The following is a 17220-nucleotide window of genomic DNA, read 5'->3' as shown; positions in this document are numbered from 1 at the left end:
GAAAAAATTGTTATAAGTAGTAAAAAAGAATATAACTGCAAGAAAAGTAAAATTGTTTTTAAACCCTTTAAAACTTTTAACCTTTTGAAAATCTTAGAGTTTAATGTACATATTCATCCTTGTTGATGTTGGATGCAGAAATGAAGAGAGCAAAGAACTTTGATTTGAATTCAGGGAATCTTGTCAAAAATTTACCCTACCAAGCAGCAAATGCTCGCACTCAATTTTAAATTTCATACATCTTACGTTTGTCTAATGTTGACATCCCTCTTCTAATTACGACACCCTTCTTTAGAGATAGGAATAATTGGAAGGTCAAAATCACTGATAGACAAAAGATTTTTTCTCTCTAATTGCTAAGCAAAGAAATTAGAGGAGGAATGTCAACATTACAGTAGACCAACTTACTGTAACTGACCTGCATGTTGGACAGAATCAGCTGGAAAATCATAATAAAATGCAATAGCCTACTTGATCCGGAATATTTGATAAATTGTGTCCTTTTGAATTTATGTTATCATTTAACTTATATAAACATTGAATGCATCATCTTTCATGATTTTTTTAGATACCAAAATAGGATTATATATAAAAACTTTGAAAAACCTTAATATAATAAAAGTCAAACATAACTTCAGAGCTGCCAAACAGAAATGTATCTTAAAAAACACAGAACTTGTCCCCTTTTTTGAAATGTCATGAATGAAGAGGGCATTCTATAACCAATGTATAGAAATTGGTTGACTAAAGATGAAGTAAAGAAGAAGCACTTCATACCTTATTTTGATTTCTGATTCATTGAAAACTGAATGCTGAAAATAATCGTGTCAGAGCTTACACACACACTTACCATAGAAAAAAGTGGTAAATTCACAGCTCCTGCCATTTTACTAACTGTACGACAAAAACAGTTAAATCCGATGAATCCAGAAACATTCATGTTAAGTTGACCCATCATTATTTTGATTGCTTCTTTCTCAACACAGTGCGTATCTGTATGATTGGTATTCCAAACATATCGAAGTTGGTTTCTACTTAGCAAATGTTTGTTATTATTGATATCTTGAATGGCTACTGCTGCAGCCGCTGCATAATACTTTCCTGAGTTATAACCACTACCAGATCGCTGGTTATGGCAAGTATCACAAAACACAAATGGTAAGTCTAATGCTACTATAATGTCTTTATTAGTTCGAGTAGCACCATCATACAAATCAATCAACCCTTCCTCGTAAGAAACAAATTTACTGCCACAATTTCCAAATAATAACAAAAACAAGAGTATGTAAATGTTGGAAAATGTAAAAATCTTGCTCTCAAACATTGCCATCTTTTAAGTATATACTATTATTATGATTAAAAACCTTCAAACTTCCTCTTTTTAGTTTCAAGTGTAGCTAATCACCTCAGTCATAGGACAACATGCACAGTTCTAAATCTTTTGTTCAAACGGTACATCATTAAACAAACCACATTTGTAATTCAATACTTCTTTTTACACACTGAAGTTTTCTTGTAAAATCTCTTTTTAATGATGATATTGATATATGTAGCAAAGTAAGTGTCCTCATTCAATTGTCTTTGGTTTTTGTGATAGATGAAGGTATTCATTAGTTTTCATCACAATACCGTAGCGCATATAAGGTGCATCAATCAATTAATCAATCAATCAAACTGACAGAAACTTATTAGTGTTCCTTTTTGGACTTGTTTATTGCTACACACTGTGGTTTTATTATTTCAAAGTTATGTAAAACATTATAATGCTAAATAAAGAAAAATAGAGTGAAATGGTCATAACACAAGACTTCATTGATTCACAACAATTGTCAATCAAACAATAAATGATTTTCTTTGAAATATGAAAACAATCTTTGATCATAAAGCATTTTATATGAACAACATGTAGGTAAAATCATAACAATTTAAGATCATTAAAAATAATTTTTTTAGATTAAAAGCGCTCATCCCAAAAACACTTTTGAAACAGTAGTGCTGTTTAACTGACCGCAGGAGCAGCCTGGAAATGATGCAAGGTTTACGCCAAAACTAAAGGCTGCATTCAGATGCCAAAACAAAAGAAAATTTGAGGTTTTCAGCCATTTCAGGAGCAGGTTCTTTCTTTTAGTGGGCTTTTATAACCATTATAACAACACATCATTTCTTTACAATTTTGAAACAATTTTATTTCTAGTTTTCCAAAGGAACAGCTGTGTCTGGTGTGAATGTGAGTGGTCTGCAGCCACTCTTACCTTAAAGTGATTCACAGTGCCTCCTTGCAGTTTAATAATAATAGCCACCCTAAAAAATGATTGATTTTTTTTCATAAGCCTCCTCCAAACAACATTTTAAAAAGGTACAAAAATAAAAGAGCTCTTTATCTTGCTTATTTTGCCGGTGGGAAGAATTGAGGAGGTGACAACACTCACACGACACACACAACACAAACATTGTCAAACTTGTACACTTTTTCCTATTTTGTTGTGGTTTTGTCAAGAGTTCAAGACTCTTGGTGTACTAGAAAGACTGAAAGGACAAGTTTAATTTCAAATGCAGAGTAAATAACGTGAAATTCTTCTTAAAAGCATTAACATGAATAAAAATTTGGAAAGATTAAGTAGGAAAAAATGGAACATTATATGAAAGCAAAAAAACATAAACACTGAAGAACCAAATTTCAGCAAACCAGCAAACCAAAGCCAACACAAACTTCAAAATCTTGAGTGTTGCCTTTGAGAGTGTCTTGTCTCGTCTAGTCTGACCCGAATCAAGACAGCTTAGCGACTAATCTTACGGATAATCGAGACAAGCTATAAATAATTGATTTTCATCAACAACTTGGCATGGTAAATAAAGGGGGGGACGTACGATCTGGCGGTACTCGGGATAATGCCTAATTTAGGGCCGGGAAGCGGTAAAAGTGATAAAAAGTATTCGGGAAACGGTATTTTGAAAGAGCCACGGTGACGGTAAAACACCTGATTTTTCGTCCGGGATGAGGTAATTCTTATAAAAAACAACGGTATTTCGGTAAAAGTCATACGTAGACGGTACATAAAATTTTCGGACTATAAAAAAAGCTTGTCACAGGAGTCAGCAAAAAGGTAAAAAAAAACGTGAAAAACTCCCAAAATAAAAAAGGATCTTACACCAGGAATGGGTTTATTTTGAGGCATTTTAATACAGGGAGGAGAACGTTGGGTTTGTAAAGTTGAGCTAGAATGTCTGTCTGTCACCTCGAAACTTGGGGGCAGACTGGAGTCTTCAAAAATGGTCGAATTCGGCTGAAACTTTGAACGCTTGTTTTTGTTCCTTGGTTGAATCCCTTGGGTGTTTTTTTTCAATGATTTATCATAGCCGGAAGGGCTAGATTACAGTTTTAACCTTTATCCAGCACAAAAAATTAGGTTTGGTAGAGCAATCAAGATAAACTCGAAACTCCTTTCGTGAAACTGTGCTATTTTTTGAACATTTTTTAAACATTTTCAAAAGCGTGCTTTAACTTTAAAATGACATAACTCAACGAATAATGATTCAAATTGAAAAAAGGACCCACCAAAGTTTTAGTACCACATTAACATAAAAAAGTCTTTCTATTCTAAACATTTCCACATTGACATAATCAAACGTCTGGACTTTTTTCTGGGACACCCGGTACATTTTTTTCTTTAGAAAGGTAGTTTATCTCTGTAAGTAAATTTTTGCAATCGAAACAAAATACGAAAATAATGATCTACCTCATACACATTCTATTCCATTTTGCCGAATTTTTGACTTCTAGTCTTTAGAATTTTATGGGAAAAACAGCGGGACCGGTATTTTCGTAAATTTTGGACGGGATAACGGTAATTTTCAAATAAAATGGCCGGGATGGCGGTAATTCAAAACCTCGTACGCCCCCCACAATAAAATGGAGGGAAATAAAAAGGGAATTGTTTTTTCTTCTTTTTTATATTTTATATTTTATTATTTTTTATCGGTCGGTGAGGCTTTACTTTAATCAACAAAAAGGGCCAATTTTTATTTGCAAAGTGTTGCAAAGTCATGTGATACAAAGAGAATACATTTTAGTGCCTCATTGTTTTCGCTGAAAATGAGGAAAAAAGAAGAAGAGTACTAAATCTTTCCTTCCCATATTTTTTACTAAGCTCTTAACACCTTCGTACTGCTCTACTAACTGAAGAAATGGTGAAAATTTTAGTCTTCGATAAAATTCAAAAAATTATTCTCGATACTCGGATAACGGACCGCTCGGCGTAGTTTTTTGGCGTAGTATTTTGTTAAATTTCATTCAGCTCTTTGTTTTGTAACTACGCGAAAAGATTGTTTGTTTACGCGCAAACTTTTGGTTGCGTTCACGCGAAAATTAAGTTGTTTTTCTCGAACGCAAAAAAAGTAATATGAGGGAGTGGAGTGCGTAGAGATCTGTTATAGACGTACTTCGGTACTTCCCTATGTATGAAACTTTTTCGCGAAGAAAATGGACAAAGGTCAAATTCAAAAACTTACTCTTTGTCTACTCTAATTCTAATTCTCACAACATAAACCGCCAAACTTTTTTATTGATGCTTCCTCTAACAAATCACAAAACTTTATGACAGGAAAAAGTTAAAAGACATAAGACCTGATAGTCAGGAAACCCTTAATGACATTTTCGTGACAAGCGTTAAAATAGTTTTAACTTCTTTATGTAGTAATATTACGATGTCCCGTGTGAAAGAGAAAAAACGCCTCAGGCTCTTAATAAGATTACATTTTTGATTCTGATACACGCTTTTTTTTTTATAAGAATGGTGTTTTTTCATTTCATCATGGATATTCTTAACTTTTTGGCGAAAATCATCCAAAAATATTCTTACAGTATTCTTAGTTTAAGATCGAAATTGGCAATCTACAGGTTAAAATGCATTAAAAATGGCATTCTTAAGTTCAGTTATTAAATTCCATGATGGTGATATTCTTAGCATATTCTTAATTTTTTGGCCATTTTCATCATGGACATTCTTATAAAGTGTATTCTTATAAAAAAAAAAGCGTGTACATCCTTTATAGCCTTTATAGCTCTACTAAACAGGAAAACTCGTTTCCTACCTAATAAGCAAATAACCTGCAAAAAGGTTCCAATAAAAGCACAGGAAAATTTTAAGTTCCAACATTTGCCTTGTGACTATAAAACACCCTCAAGTAGGTGAAGATAAAATTTTCCATTTTAGCATTTTTAAGGATCTCTTAAACTCAGAGTGCAAGGTATGTTTTCGTGGGGATGGATTTATTAACCCTATCAAACTTCAGGGTGTACAATGGAACTCGATTTTTCAGCATTATTCCTTCAAATCCTCTTGGAAGGACTTCAAAATTTTGGATTAAAAAAAAATCAAGAATCGCTGCGCAACGAGAAGATTTAAAATTTATAACCAAAAAGCCTAAGATGGCCTTTGATAAAGCCATGCAAATTAATTTCCAATTCATTGAAAGATGCTTGGAAGATACCGTGAGTATAAACTGTGAAGACAGATCACCATTCTATTCAGCGCTCTTATCAGCGACTATAAAGTAACTTATCATTGGATAAGATAGACATGTCTTGGATAGACTAACTAAGACTAACTAAACTAACACTCGCCTTATACGCTCACTACGTTCGATTGCATAGTTATCTCCAAAATAAACTCGCAGTCGCAGTTTTTTCTCGATTATTATCGACTTACTTTCCCGATTTTTGAGTACGAAAAAAACGACAATGTCCTACAGTCTAGATCTCAGATGAAAGCCAAGCCAAACATACAGTACCAATGAGATAATCTACTACTATCTTGGATTTTTCGAGCAGAAGTGTGATATCGGTGTGATATAGACGATGTTATCGTGTTAGTGAAGGCGGGAAAATATGGCGGTACGGCGTTATGGCGCGGTACGAAAAAAAAATCGGCGGGAGAGAAGAAAAGACTAGACTGGCACGCCAGTCGGGCTGGAACGGTATCACGCGGGAAAAGTGAGCGTAGGAGTTAGGTAAGCGTAGGAAAAAAATTTGTCGGCGGCAAGGGCTGAAAACAGCAGCAGCAGCAGCCTCTCACCAACTTTTGCTCGTTCTCCTACGCAGCTCCTATTCTAGTAAACGCCCGCTGCCTTTATGTTCCCGCCCTCTGACATGATTAATTAACAGACTAGTTTGCTAGTCTAAGAAAAGACTGGCAAACTCTCCAAGCTGTAAACTCTTTTCGGCAAAAAAAAATCCGTTTGCGAATTTTCTTCGGCTTTGGGCTTATTTCTTAGATAGTGATTTGTCTTAGCCTATAGTATAGTCTAGGTGTGGTATCATCAGTCTGTCCTCATAGGTTAAATTTCTGCGCCGTACTTGATGAAAGCTGGACCTAGATGGCCACCTCGCTACCAGCAACCTTTTTCGGGTTAAAACTATTTAAAATATATGTACAGTCAATACGCAAAACTATACAGTCAAATTAGAGACGAGCTGGTAGTTACGCTCTGATACTTATTACGATACAATTTACGATCAAATAAAAATGTTTTTTATAATATAATGTTGCAATAAACAAAACAAAATCATGAATGGCATGAATGCCCCATGAAAACTTCTCTGCAAAAAAATGTTAGTATTAGGATTCGGAAACTTATCACGATTATTTGAAGAAATCGTCAATTCATGATATGCACCATTGCAATGTCTTCTAAGTATGGACCCAACAGCTTATTGGTTGAAAGTTTTTTTTTTTGATTCATTAGATATTTCTCTCTTATAAAATAGTCTAGCAAGCTAGACGACTAATTCAGACATATTAGAAATAAAGCAAAAAAAGTAAATTTTAGTCGTCTAGAAACCTTTGTGCACTAACTCCATACAAAAAAAAAGTGTCAATATCGCAATTAAAATTTTTTCCCGCTCAAAAATAATTCTTGAAAATAAAATGTGTGTAGATTTGTGTGTTAAAAATGTTTCTTTTGAGTTGATTTTATTTTGAGAGTTTGTTGTTGCTTGATAAATTGTTTTCTCGCTACGCAAGTTTCTGCGTAGCTAGGCCCGGTATCTATAAGGCTGGAACACCGGATTCTTTCAGTCGTTTATACAAACTAAATCCCGTATCATTATTTGTGTTTATTATTAGTATTACATGCATTATAAACGACTCCAGTCTACTTATAAAAAGACTCCAATAAAAAGTTTTATTAACTGGTTGAAGTAAAAGCCGGTCAATACAAGAAAATGCGCTATTTTGATTGGTTCTCTAGCGGTCAATATAATACGGTAAAGACCACTTCAGTGCTTTGGTCACACTGACGATGGTTTTGAAAAAGGAAAATTGTTTCATAGAAAAGTTTCGTCAGTTTGAACATGATTTAAAAAACTGACGTTGCAATGACTTCTCATAAGAAAGTGACGTCAGAATAAATTAAAGAAAATATTGGGTAAAAAAAAACGAAAAAATCATGGAAAATGAGTGGAAAATGCATTTTTTTGGCCAGAAACACACAAAGAATGTTCACCAGTTAATAAACACAATAATATAACTGTTTTCTCGGTCAATACATAAAATATTGACCTTGTTCTGCGCACAGACCTCGCAAGCTCGGTCTGTACTTCGGCTGCGGTCAATATTTTACCGTATTGACCTCTAAACCAGTTATCATTGTAGCAATAAAAACTTGTAAAAAGAAAATTGATTGAAAAAACAAAACTTTAGCCTAACGCTTAAAAGGTATATACATATACACAATCAGTTGAGATCACATTACATTGGTTGAAAGTGACGTATTGACTGATTTTACGTCACTTACAACCAATCAGCTATTGGGTCCATGATGTAACATCAGAAGACATTGCAATGGCGCATATCATGAATACCCCAAAATTTTCAAGAATTTTTTGAAACAATGTCACCGTGTACCAGAGAGTACAATACACCTTTTCGACCGTAGCCTCCAATTGCTGTGCGGAAATTTTTTGTCTGTTTTACCACCCTCAAACCGTCTAAATCTTTTTTTCGCACCTAAAGACAATAGGAAAAAGTGTAAACAAAGGATTGGATCGAGTTTAGGGTGGTAAATTAAACAATAAAGTGGAACGCGCCTGACCGCGCAACTACGGTCGAAGAGGTGTATAAACATCAACCCTTTCCAATGACCCCATGATGATGAAGAATTTTCATCCTTTTCTTTTTTTCGTATAAAAAGCTAAAAACACCAAACACTGAGGTTCTGAGGTGGATTAAAAAAGTCTTAAAAATTCTTTATTGGAAACTAAGGGAAAATAATATCTGGCTTTATATTTAGTATACCTTTATTTAGTTATATAACTTAAAACGGATGGATTACCCAAACTATTCCAAAAATTAGTTGAAAAATATCTTTACAGCAAAATTTTTTCCCTTAACATGGACTCAATTGTTTTTTATCTACCTTTATCTACTTTGTCTTAGTACCAATAGTCATTTTGGACAGTTTGGAGCAGTTTTAAAGATTTAAAAAAATTTTATTAAAGGACGTTATTTAACTTTATCTCCTACCATTTGCTTACACAGCATTTTTGAAACAAAATAACAACCTCGTTCCCTGCGTATTACCAGCTTTCTGGCGTCAATCAGTAACGTAAATAAAGCCTGGGATACACGGGGACGAGGTTGATAAAAGAAAGGACAACTTTTTCTCCCTTTCGCGCCGGGCACAAATGTTGAGAAATCTATTGTTTATCCTGCTTCGTCAGCATAGAGGCGCAACTCCCTCCCATTATACCATACAGAATATCTTTAAAACTAATTCATCATTTAGTACAGTATAAATCAGATCTGACAAATTTAGTCTAAGTATTTAAGATAATACTCTAAGCTCCCGAATAGTAAGGGGGACTCCGAATAAAAGGGGATTCCGAAATAAATGGGTGGGGACCTAATTCCGGGGGGTTGTAAATTGTACCTCTAAAACCCCCTGAAAAGGAAATTATAGACTGAAACCAGGCTATTTAGAGCCATTCAGCTTTTGAAAGGGGGGGGGAGACGTTTATTCGGGACCTTAGGGTAATAGATAAAATCAAATAATAACGTTTCTAAAATTCCACACGCCCTTCAAAGCACCCGCATTCTCTGAGCGATCTAGTCCATTTTCTCATCTTAAAAAGAATAAGATATCTTAAAATTTTATATTTCAAGCTTTGTGACTCCAGATTCAATCAAGTTTGAAAAAAATCTATTAGAGCCTGAATAGTCTACTTTCGGATACCGATCACGTTTTTTTAAAAGAACATATAAAATCTTTTAAGCCTCCGGATGTTCTTAACTTTTTGGATCTTAAGCCTAAAAACGTTCTTAATATGTTGTTATTTTCGCCATTTTAAGAGCATTGCCTACTTTCTTAAGAAATCGGGCGTTTTAGAGTCCGCAAAGCCTTAAAATGTTCTTAACATTTTCTTAAGATTTTCGCAATCGAAGCCTTATGTTCTTATTTTTTGTTCTTATAAAAAACGTGTATTTGTAGTTTTAGATTTCCTATATTAAAGTGAGACATAGCTATCTACTTAAAATATCTTGAAAGAAGAAAGGAACTTAAATTAAACAGAGTTTGTGTTCTTTGCCACATAACTTTCTATTTTTTTAATATCAGTTTTTTCTTGGTTTCCAGAAAATAATCTAGACTATAAAAAGCCTGCCGCGCGGTTATTTTTTGTTTCATTAAAACTGTCTTTCATCAGATCTTCAGAAAACCAACGAAACAGAATGTGAAAAAACCTTGTGAAAAAAATGAAAAGATCATATGATAGTTGAGATGTTTTCTTTCGCTTTTAGTGCTCGGAAAGTATGTTATGAAACACTTCCTACTTTGATAATTTCAAAAAAAGGTATCCCTTTTGTAGGCAACACTTTACAGTTCAACTCTACCGGTTATACTTCTCACTTTAGTGGAGATAAAAGTTTTTATGTTAATGGGGATAAAAAATATATTGTTGTTAGGTCTAAAAATCTAATGGGGATATCGTTTTGGAGTGCAATTTTCCTGTGGGACTCCCATTGGGTGTGTGACACAGGGGTGTTACAAAAATGCTAAGATCTTCATCTTCGTATTGTACTACCCGAGTATTTGAGGGACAAGAAGATAGCCGTAAAGCAATACTTTATAGCTGACACACAACGTTGTTTCAACGTTTATCTAACGTTCACAACGTCCATATAACGTTAGATGAACGTTAAAACAACGTTGTGTGCCAGCTGGGAATGCTTTATAGCTGACAAAAAAAAACCTAGAGCAAAAAACATCACACTTCTTTAACCGAAACCTTTCATTTAAATGTCGAAGAAACTAGCCATCAAGTAAATTCTCGACACAAAACACCGATGCCGAGTGTTATCTTCCCGGGGGAGGGCAGCTGGGCAAAAGGACCGACGGGTGCGGGTCCTAAGGGTACCTTTTCCAATATGTTTAAAATGCACTGTAAGGGTCGGAAAAACTAGAGATGCACTGTAAGGGTAGAAATTTCAGAAAATTCTTGAAAAACCTAGATATTTTGACCAAAAATGCTAGAATTTTGACCATTTAGCACGAAAGGAATCGAAAATTTGGTGGAAAATGCACTCTTAGGGTATGATTTTCACTTATTTTTGCTGCACAGTAAGGGTGCAATTTTAAAAGCCAATTTTTGGCCCGCATATACCGTCAATCCGCAAACCCAGTGCCCCCCCCCGGGGTTATCTTTCCAGGGTATAAAGAGGCCCCCTCATTCAATCAGATGAGATGGAGTTTTTATAAGATACTTTAACAATTGAACAAATGAAAATGACGCGTTCTTTAGAGAAGTAACAAAACTGTTTTATTACTGGTTAAGGACCAACCAAATCAAATAAGAGCTCCGAAAGCCCCATCTCGTCCCCATTCGATCTCCGCCTCGATTTGGGGTTTCTTTTTTGAATATGAAACATTATATGAAATACTAACATTTTTAACATCACATACAGCAAATATTTACTGAATGGAAAGTTCAACATTTCCTCTTTCCGAACGGAAAGTGAACTCAATAGTATGTTTCCCATTGTCGGGAGAATACACGTTTTTTTATAAAAACAAACTATATAAGAACATAACGCTTCGATAGCCAAAATGTTAAGAACAAGTTAAGAACATTTTTAGGCTTAAAACTCGAAAAGTTAAGAACATCCGAAGGCTTCAAAAATCTTTAATGTTTTTATAAAAGAAAACGTGTATATTAGTCGCCCTTCATCAAGAAGGAGGCCAGAGTGGCTGGGTATTTATGAAAAATAAGTGCTAGGCATGTGTGGGCGGTAGGGGTCGGTTTTTGACCATCCCAAGCCTCTCTAAGGGTTACTAATGAAAAAGATCGTGTAATCTACAAGGCATCGTTACAGAATAAAGGAAAAAGTCCAGTACATATTTCAGTTATAAACTTATACAATTTGCCTCTGGAGTACCTTGGAGCTCAGGCTCCTTTAAAACAATGTCCTGAACTAAAGAAATGCCAGGAAATCCCAGCATAAACGTTTTTTTATAAGAACATCCAAAATTTTCGAAGCCTTGGGATGTTCTTATTCTTATGTTCTTGTTCTTTTTGAATATTAAGCCTCTTATAAAAAAACGTGTAAACTGGATCTACATATATTTCCTCAAATCTGATACAGAGCAGAATGTTTTAACAGAAAGTTACTTTTGAGATTTTAATGATTGATCTTTTTTTCGATTTTTGTTTTTAGCATCTCTCAGTTGGCCACCAGACTCTTTCACTGCATGTTTCTGTACACGTTTTTTTGTAAGAAAAACTATGTAAGAACATAAGGCTTCGATGACCAAAATGGTAAGAACAAGTTTAAAACATTTTTTTAGGCTTTGTGAACTCAGAAACACTCAAAAATACTCACAAAATGCTCAAAATAAGAACATGTTAAGAACATCTTTAGGCTTGAAACCCAAAAGGATTAGAACATCCCAAGGCTTCAAAAATTTTGGATGTTCTTATAAAAAACCTGTATATCTTAATCAGCAGAAAACTGATAAGTGAGAAAATACAAACTCTCTAATAAATTTTTCCTCAATATGAAAGGACAGTGAAGTTATTCTTCCTTGCTCTGAGACTAAAGTCAGTCAGGCAAATTGACCGACGGGTATGTTCGGCGGTTAAGGGTATGTTTTTAAAATATCAGAAATGCACTGTAAGGGTGGACTTTTGATAAATGCACTGTATGGGTGGAAATTTCAGCAAATCTAGGAAAAATTGCAAATTTTTGCTCAAAAATCTTGATTTTTTTTGCTCTAAAAGAGTTTAAAATTTGAAAAAATGCACTGTAAGGGTATGAATTTCACCGATTTTTTTCTGCACTGTAAGGGTGCAATTCTAAAAGCCATTTTTTTCGCCGCACATACCGTCAGTTGGTAAACCCACTGCCCCCCCCCGGGGTTCTAATACCGGCAAAATGACAAAAAATAAGGCCAAATAACGTCACCATCTGATTTTAAAATACCGTTTTCCCGTCTTTTTTTTCTTCAAATCCCGTAATACCGTACTAAAAAAGGGCCAATCCCGTCACACCGTAAAAGTACAAACCCCCCTAAATATGCTATACTGTAGTATAGCGTGGTAAAGATTTGTTTATAAATTTTTAAGGTGTCTTAATGGTTGGAATTTGAATGTTAGGAGTGTGGTAAAAAGGTTTGTCTATAAATTTTAAAGGTGTCGTAATGGTTTGAATTTGAATGTTAGGAGTGTGGTAAAAAGGTTTGTCTATAAATTTTAAAGGTGTCGTAATGGTTGGAATTTGAATGTTAGGAGTGTGGTAAAGATTTGCCTATAAATTTTACAAGTATCATAATGGTTGGAGTTGGAATGTTAGGAGTGTGGTAAAGATTTGCCTATGAATTTTACAAGTATCATGATGGTTTGAATTTGAATGTTAGGGGTGTGGTAAAGCTTTGCCTATGAATTTTACAAGTACATAATGGTAGGAGTTGGAATGTTTGGAGTTGGAATGTTAGGAGTGTGGTAAAGATTTACCTATGCATTTTACATATCTCATAAAAGTTTGAATTAGAGTGTTAGGGGTGTGGTAAAATGGTAGGAGTTGGAATGTTTGGAGTTGGAATGTTATGAGTGTGGTAAAGATTTGTTTATATGAATATCACAAGTGTGATAAGGGTTTAAATTTGAATATTAGGGGTGTGGTAAAATTTCACCTAAAAATACCTAAAAATATTACCTTTTAGAAGCGTGAAAAAGTAAAGCTTAAATTTTACAGGTGCCACGAAAATTGCAATTTGGATGTAAGGAGTTTTTGGTAACAAGTATGCCTTTGACAGGTTCAGGTGTGACAAAAGCTTCATTTTGGAATAATTAAAGAAATTGTAGATACCTAATCTTATAACCAAATCAATTTGGTTTTCATATTCAACCTAATTATCGATTTAAAGTCATATATCATTCTCCTGGCAGTTTCATAATCCCTCACAAATGACTCGCTTCTGGTCATCACTTGAATGCTCATTAATCACTTAATTGCTCAAGGCGTCTTTTTCATAGAAGAAACTTGAAAGCAGTCATTTTCCAATTGGATTATTTTTGTAGAGATCTTTGAGATAGATACTACAGAGAAGGTTAGCCAAGGGATCTGGCTATGCCAACTTTTTGTTATATTGTTGGCGAGAGAGCCAGAGAATACCTACAAACTTCTTCTCATAATTTTATGAAGCGACAGAGCTTATATAACTGTTTCGTTAAAAAATGTTCGTCTTTTCATCTCTGAAATCCTTTGTCTTTTGACATAATATATAGAGAATTCGCGGAAGAAAATAATTAATTTTTCGAGATTTACATAGACCAATCAAAATAAGAGCACAGAAATATGTGCTAGGTGACCAAACCCGTCGATGCATGAAAATCTGCCATCTTGAAAATCAAAAAGATCGGGTTCAGCAAACGGGTTTTCGTCGTCAGGAAGCCAGGCTAGTTGAAAGTGAATTTGTTAAAACTCTCAATAAAAACTCAAATAATTATTCAGAACGAAGGTTTTAGGTACTGTATTGAAATGAAATACACCTTTTCGACCGGAAGAAAATAATTAATTTTTCGAGATTTACATAGACCAATCAAAATAAGAGCACAGAAATATGTGCTAGGTGACCAAACCCGTCGATGCATGAAAATCTGCCATCTTGAAAATCAAAAAGATCGGGTTCAGCAAACGGGTTTTCGTCGTCAGGAAGCCAGGCTAGTTGAAAGTGAATTTGTTAAAACTCTCAATAAAAACTCAAATAATTATTCAGAACGAAGGTTTTAGGTACTGTATTGAAATGAAATACACCTTTTCGACCGTAGTCGCGCGGTCAGATGCGTGCCACTTTATTATTTAATTTGCCACCCTAAACTCTATCCAATCCTTTTACACTTTTTTCTATTGTCTATAGGTGCGAAAAAAGGACTGGGACGATTTTAGTGGGATAAAGCGGACAAAAAAATGCCCGCGCAATAATGGGCGGCTACGGTCGAAAAAGTGGATTACATTAAGCTACAATTTATCTGTAAATTTCGATAGACTGACCTTTGACGTCAAAATGTACTTTCCCATAAAGGCTTGTGTTAAGCTGAATAAACCACACATCTGTTTAATGAGCAATACAAAGGCTAATTATTTGTAACAACCTTTTAATTACATTCTTTTAATTGATGATAAATTGCTCAAGAGTCCGCTTGAAAAAGAAGATCACTAGGACTTCTAAGAAAATGTTTTGCAGTTCTTGCAGATTATGCAAAGAGGAAAAACGTCACACAATTATTCTCTTTATTGCAAAACTATCGCCTTAAAATAGCCAGACACAACCTCATTAGATCCGCTAGGGGTCAATCTTTAATTATATATGGAGAAAGTAGAGAGTCAATCAACATGCTTCCCTAACACCCTGTCCTGCCTGGCATTCGAACATAGTCCATTGCAGTGCAAGTCTGTGATCGAAACCTTTACACTGACAATCCTATATCATCTCTCTCTCAATGTGGCTGAAAATCAAAGAATCGATCCACATCAAATGAGCTTAGTAAAGCTCAAATTTCAGATGTAGAACAACAAACTCGGCATACATTACAATTACACTTTGAAAAAAATGGGCATATGATCTAAAATTTCATCTTAATGACTAATTGACACAAGTCATGTGAAATATAATACATTCATTACATTGTATATTATTATGTCATTATTTCAATAGTATAACACGGCACTTTATCTCAATTTTAATGATTTTAATACTTTAATCTTATGATTCATTATAAATTACACCATGTCAGATATATTGTCCCTTTCATACCATGAACATAAATGGAAGAGCTGTATTAAGGCATTTTTTAAGAAATGTAACCACCGTCTCCAATAAAAAAATTAGCGGAATATATTCAGAGTCTAGTAGAAGAAGAAACGTGATCAACTTTTAAATCGTTTAACCCCAAAAATTTAGATCTTCTTATTATAGATATTTCAGGATAATTATTTTGAATAAATATATTTTCAGGATATTTGCCATACGAAAAAGTCTTTAAACCGTTGACTTTATTGACATTCTTATTGCCAAAAAATTCACCCCGCAGTTACATAAGTAATCCAAATAGCAAAGTTAAGCCAATCAGCAAAAAAAATATCCTAATCTCCTAACTTTTTTATGATAAGTTTTTCGACGAAAGAAGCACGTATTTTGCTACTTGAAAGTTTCTAATGAGAATGTTTAGAAATGGACGATACAACAAAAAACTCAAACTTGAACTGTCAAAATTAAATGGTTTAAAAAGATTGACCTTCAAAACTGAATTTACTCCCTTTGAATCTACATTAGGCTGTAACCAGAAAAAAACTCAAATAATTCTTCTAGATTCCACAGGGAAAAGAAATGTCCAAAAACAATAATAAAAACCAACAAAATTTACAGCAGAAAAAAGAGGCCGATTCATTATTATCCTATTTAGCCTGTAACCAATCGTAACCAGGAAAAGTCAAATAATTCTCCCATTCCACAAGGAATGAAAAAGAAATTTAAAAACACTCCCCCAAAAACCATAATAAAAACCAACAAAACTTACAGCAGGAAAAAGAGGCCGATTCATTATCATCCTATTTAGCCTGTAACCGATCGTAACAAGAAAAAGTCCAATAATTCTAGAAAAAGAAAATATCCCAAAAAAGTATAATAAAAACCAATAAAACTTACTGCAGAGAAGAGAGGTCGGTTCATTGCGCCAGCGATACTAGCAATGGTATTACAAGAACAAGTGAAACCAATAAAAGCATCTACTTTTTTCATCTCCAACTGCTCAACCATAATCCGCACTGCTTCTAGTTTGTTACACCGAGTGTCCGTTACTTTACGTTTCCATAGATACCGGATACGCCTACCTGGTAGTAAATCTGTTCTATTATTTATATGATTTATCGCTAATACGGCGGAGGACGCGTAATGCATTCCAAATTGCGCCGGTAAAAGATGGTATCGCCGTTTTAATGTGAAATCGAACATGTCGTAGGGGAGATCTAATGCGACTACTATATCGTCTTTATCCGGTGTAGTTGAAGTGTTGTATAAATCTATGAGATATTGGTCCATTGGTTCTCCTGGTGAAAATTCTTCATCTGGAGGAAAGGTTGTGTTTAGTGTACCATTAATGAAAAGCGGAAGAGCAGTACCGTTTAACGTCTGGTTTTGTTGAGTGTTTATCCCGCTTGATGTGACTGTAGGGAGTGTTCGTTTTGACGATTGGTTACCAGGTAATGTGTTGGTGAGATTGCATAATGTGAAGATTGAATATACGACGAGGATGATTTTGAATTGTGTTTTCATCTTTGAAGTTTATTTTTGAACGTTTTTGATAGTTGTTTTGATATTTTTTGATCTGTTATATATTTGGTCTGTTAGGTATAATATATGAAGCAAATAATCCACTCCCTTTTAAGATATCAAAAGTGAAAAACTTCTCACTTCAACTTTTTTTATTTTTTTAAAAAGTACCAATCATCAAAAAGAAACACTTCATCATTTTCAAGAAATTTTCTCTTCAGTTTGTCTACTATAATAAACCAACTCCAAAACCAGCCACAGGTTTGATAAGTAACCAATTTCGTTTGTAATTTTTTGCTTGGCCCTTGAATGACAAAATAAAATGATTTAAAAAAGGGTTTTGAAAGAAACCCCCTTCCAGAAAAACTTAGAACTGTTTTTTTTTAATGTGTTTCTAAG

At 34.3% G+C, this 17220-nt stretch overlaps 1 protein-coding gene across 2 annotated transcripts in view; it reads right to left on the bottom strand.

The window, feature by feature from the left end:
- LOC136813756 (atrial natriuretic peptide receptor 1-like) overlaps positions 1-17128 on the bottom strand; it is a 33204-nt gene extending 16076 nt beyond the window's left edge. Inside the window, exon 1 of one of the 2 annotated variants that reach the window (XM_067070251.1) lies at positions 16198-17128. In XM_067070251.1, coding sequence (XP_066926352.1) covers positions 16198-16824 — 627 coding nt within the window. In that variant the 5' untranslated portion in view covers positions 16825-17128. Of the gene's footprint in view, positions 1-850; positions 1562-16197 lie in introns of those variants that run through there. The other variant, XM_067070252.1, reaches the window with a different exon arrangement.
- Positions 17129-17220: the final 92 nt, after the last annotated feature.

The sequence above is a fragment of the Clytia hemisphaerica genome, unplaced genomic scaffold (genome assembly GCF_902728285.1).
Source record: "Clytia hemisphaerica strain Z4C2 unplaced genomic scaffold, Clytia hemisphaerica genome assembly, whole genome shotgun sequence".
Lineage (NCBI taxonomy): Eukaryota > Metazoa > Cnidaria > Hydrozoa > Leptothecata > Clytiidae > Clytia > Clytia hemisphaerica.
The sequence above is the reverse complement of the archived record's forward strand: the minus strand, read 5'-3'. Positions and strand labels throughout refer to the sequence as shown.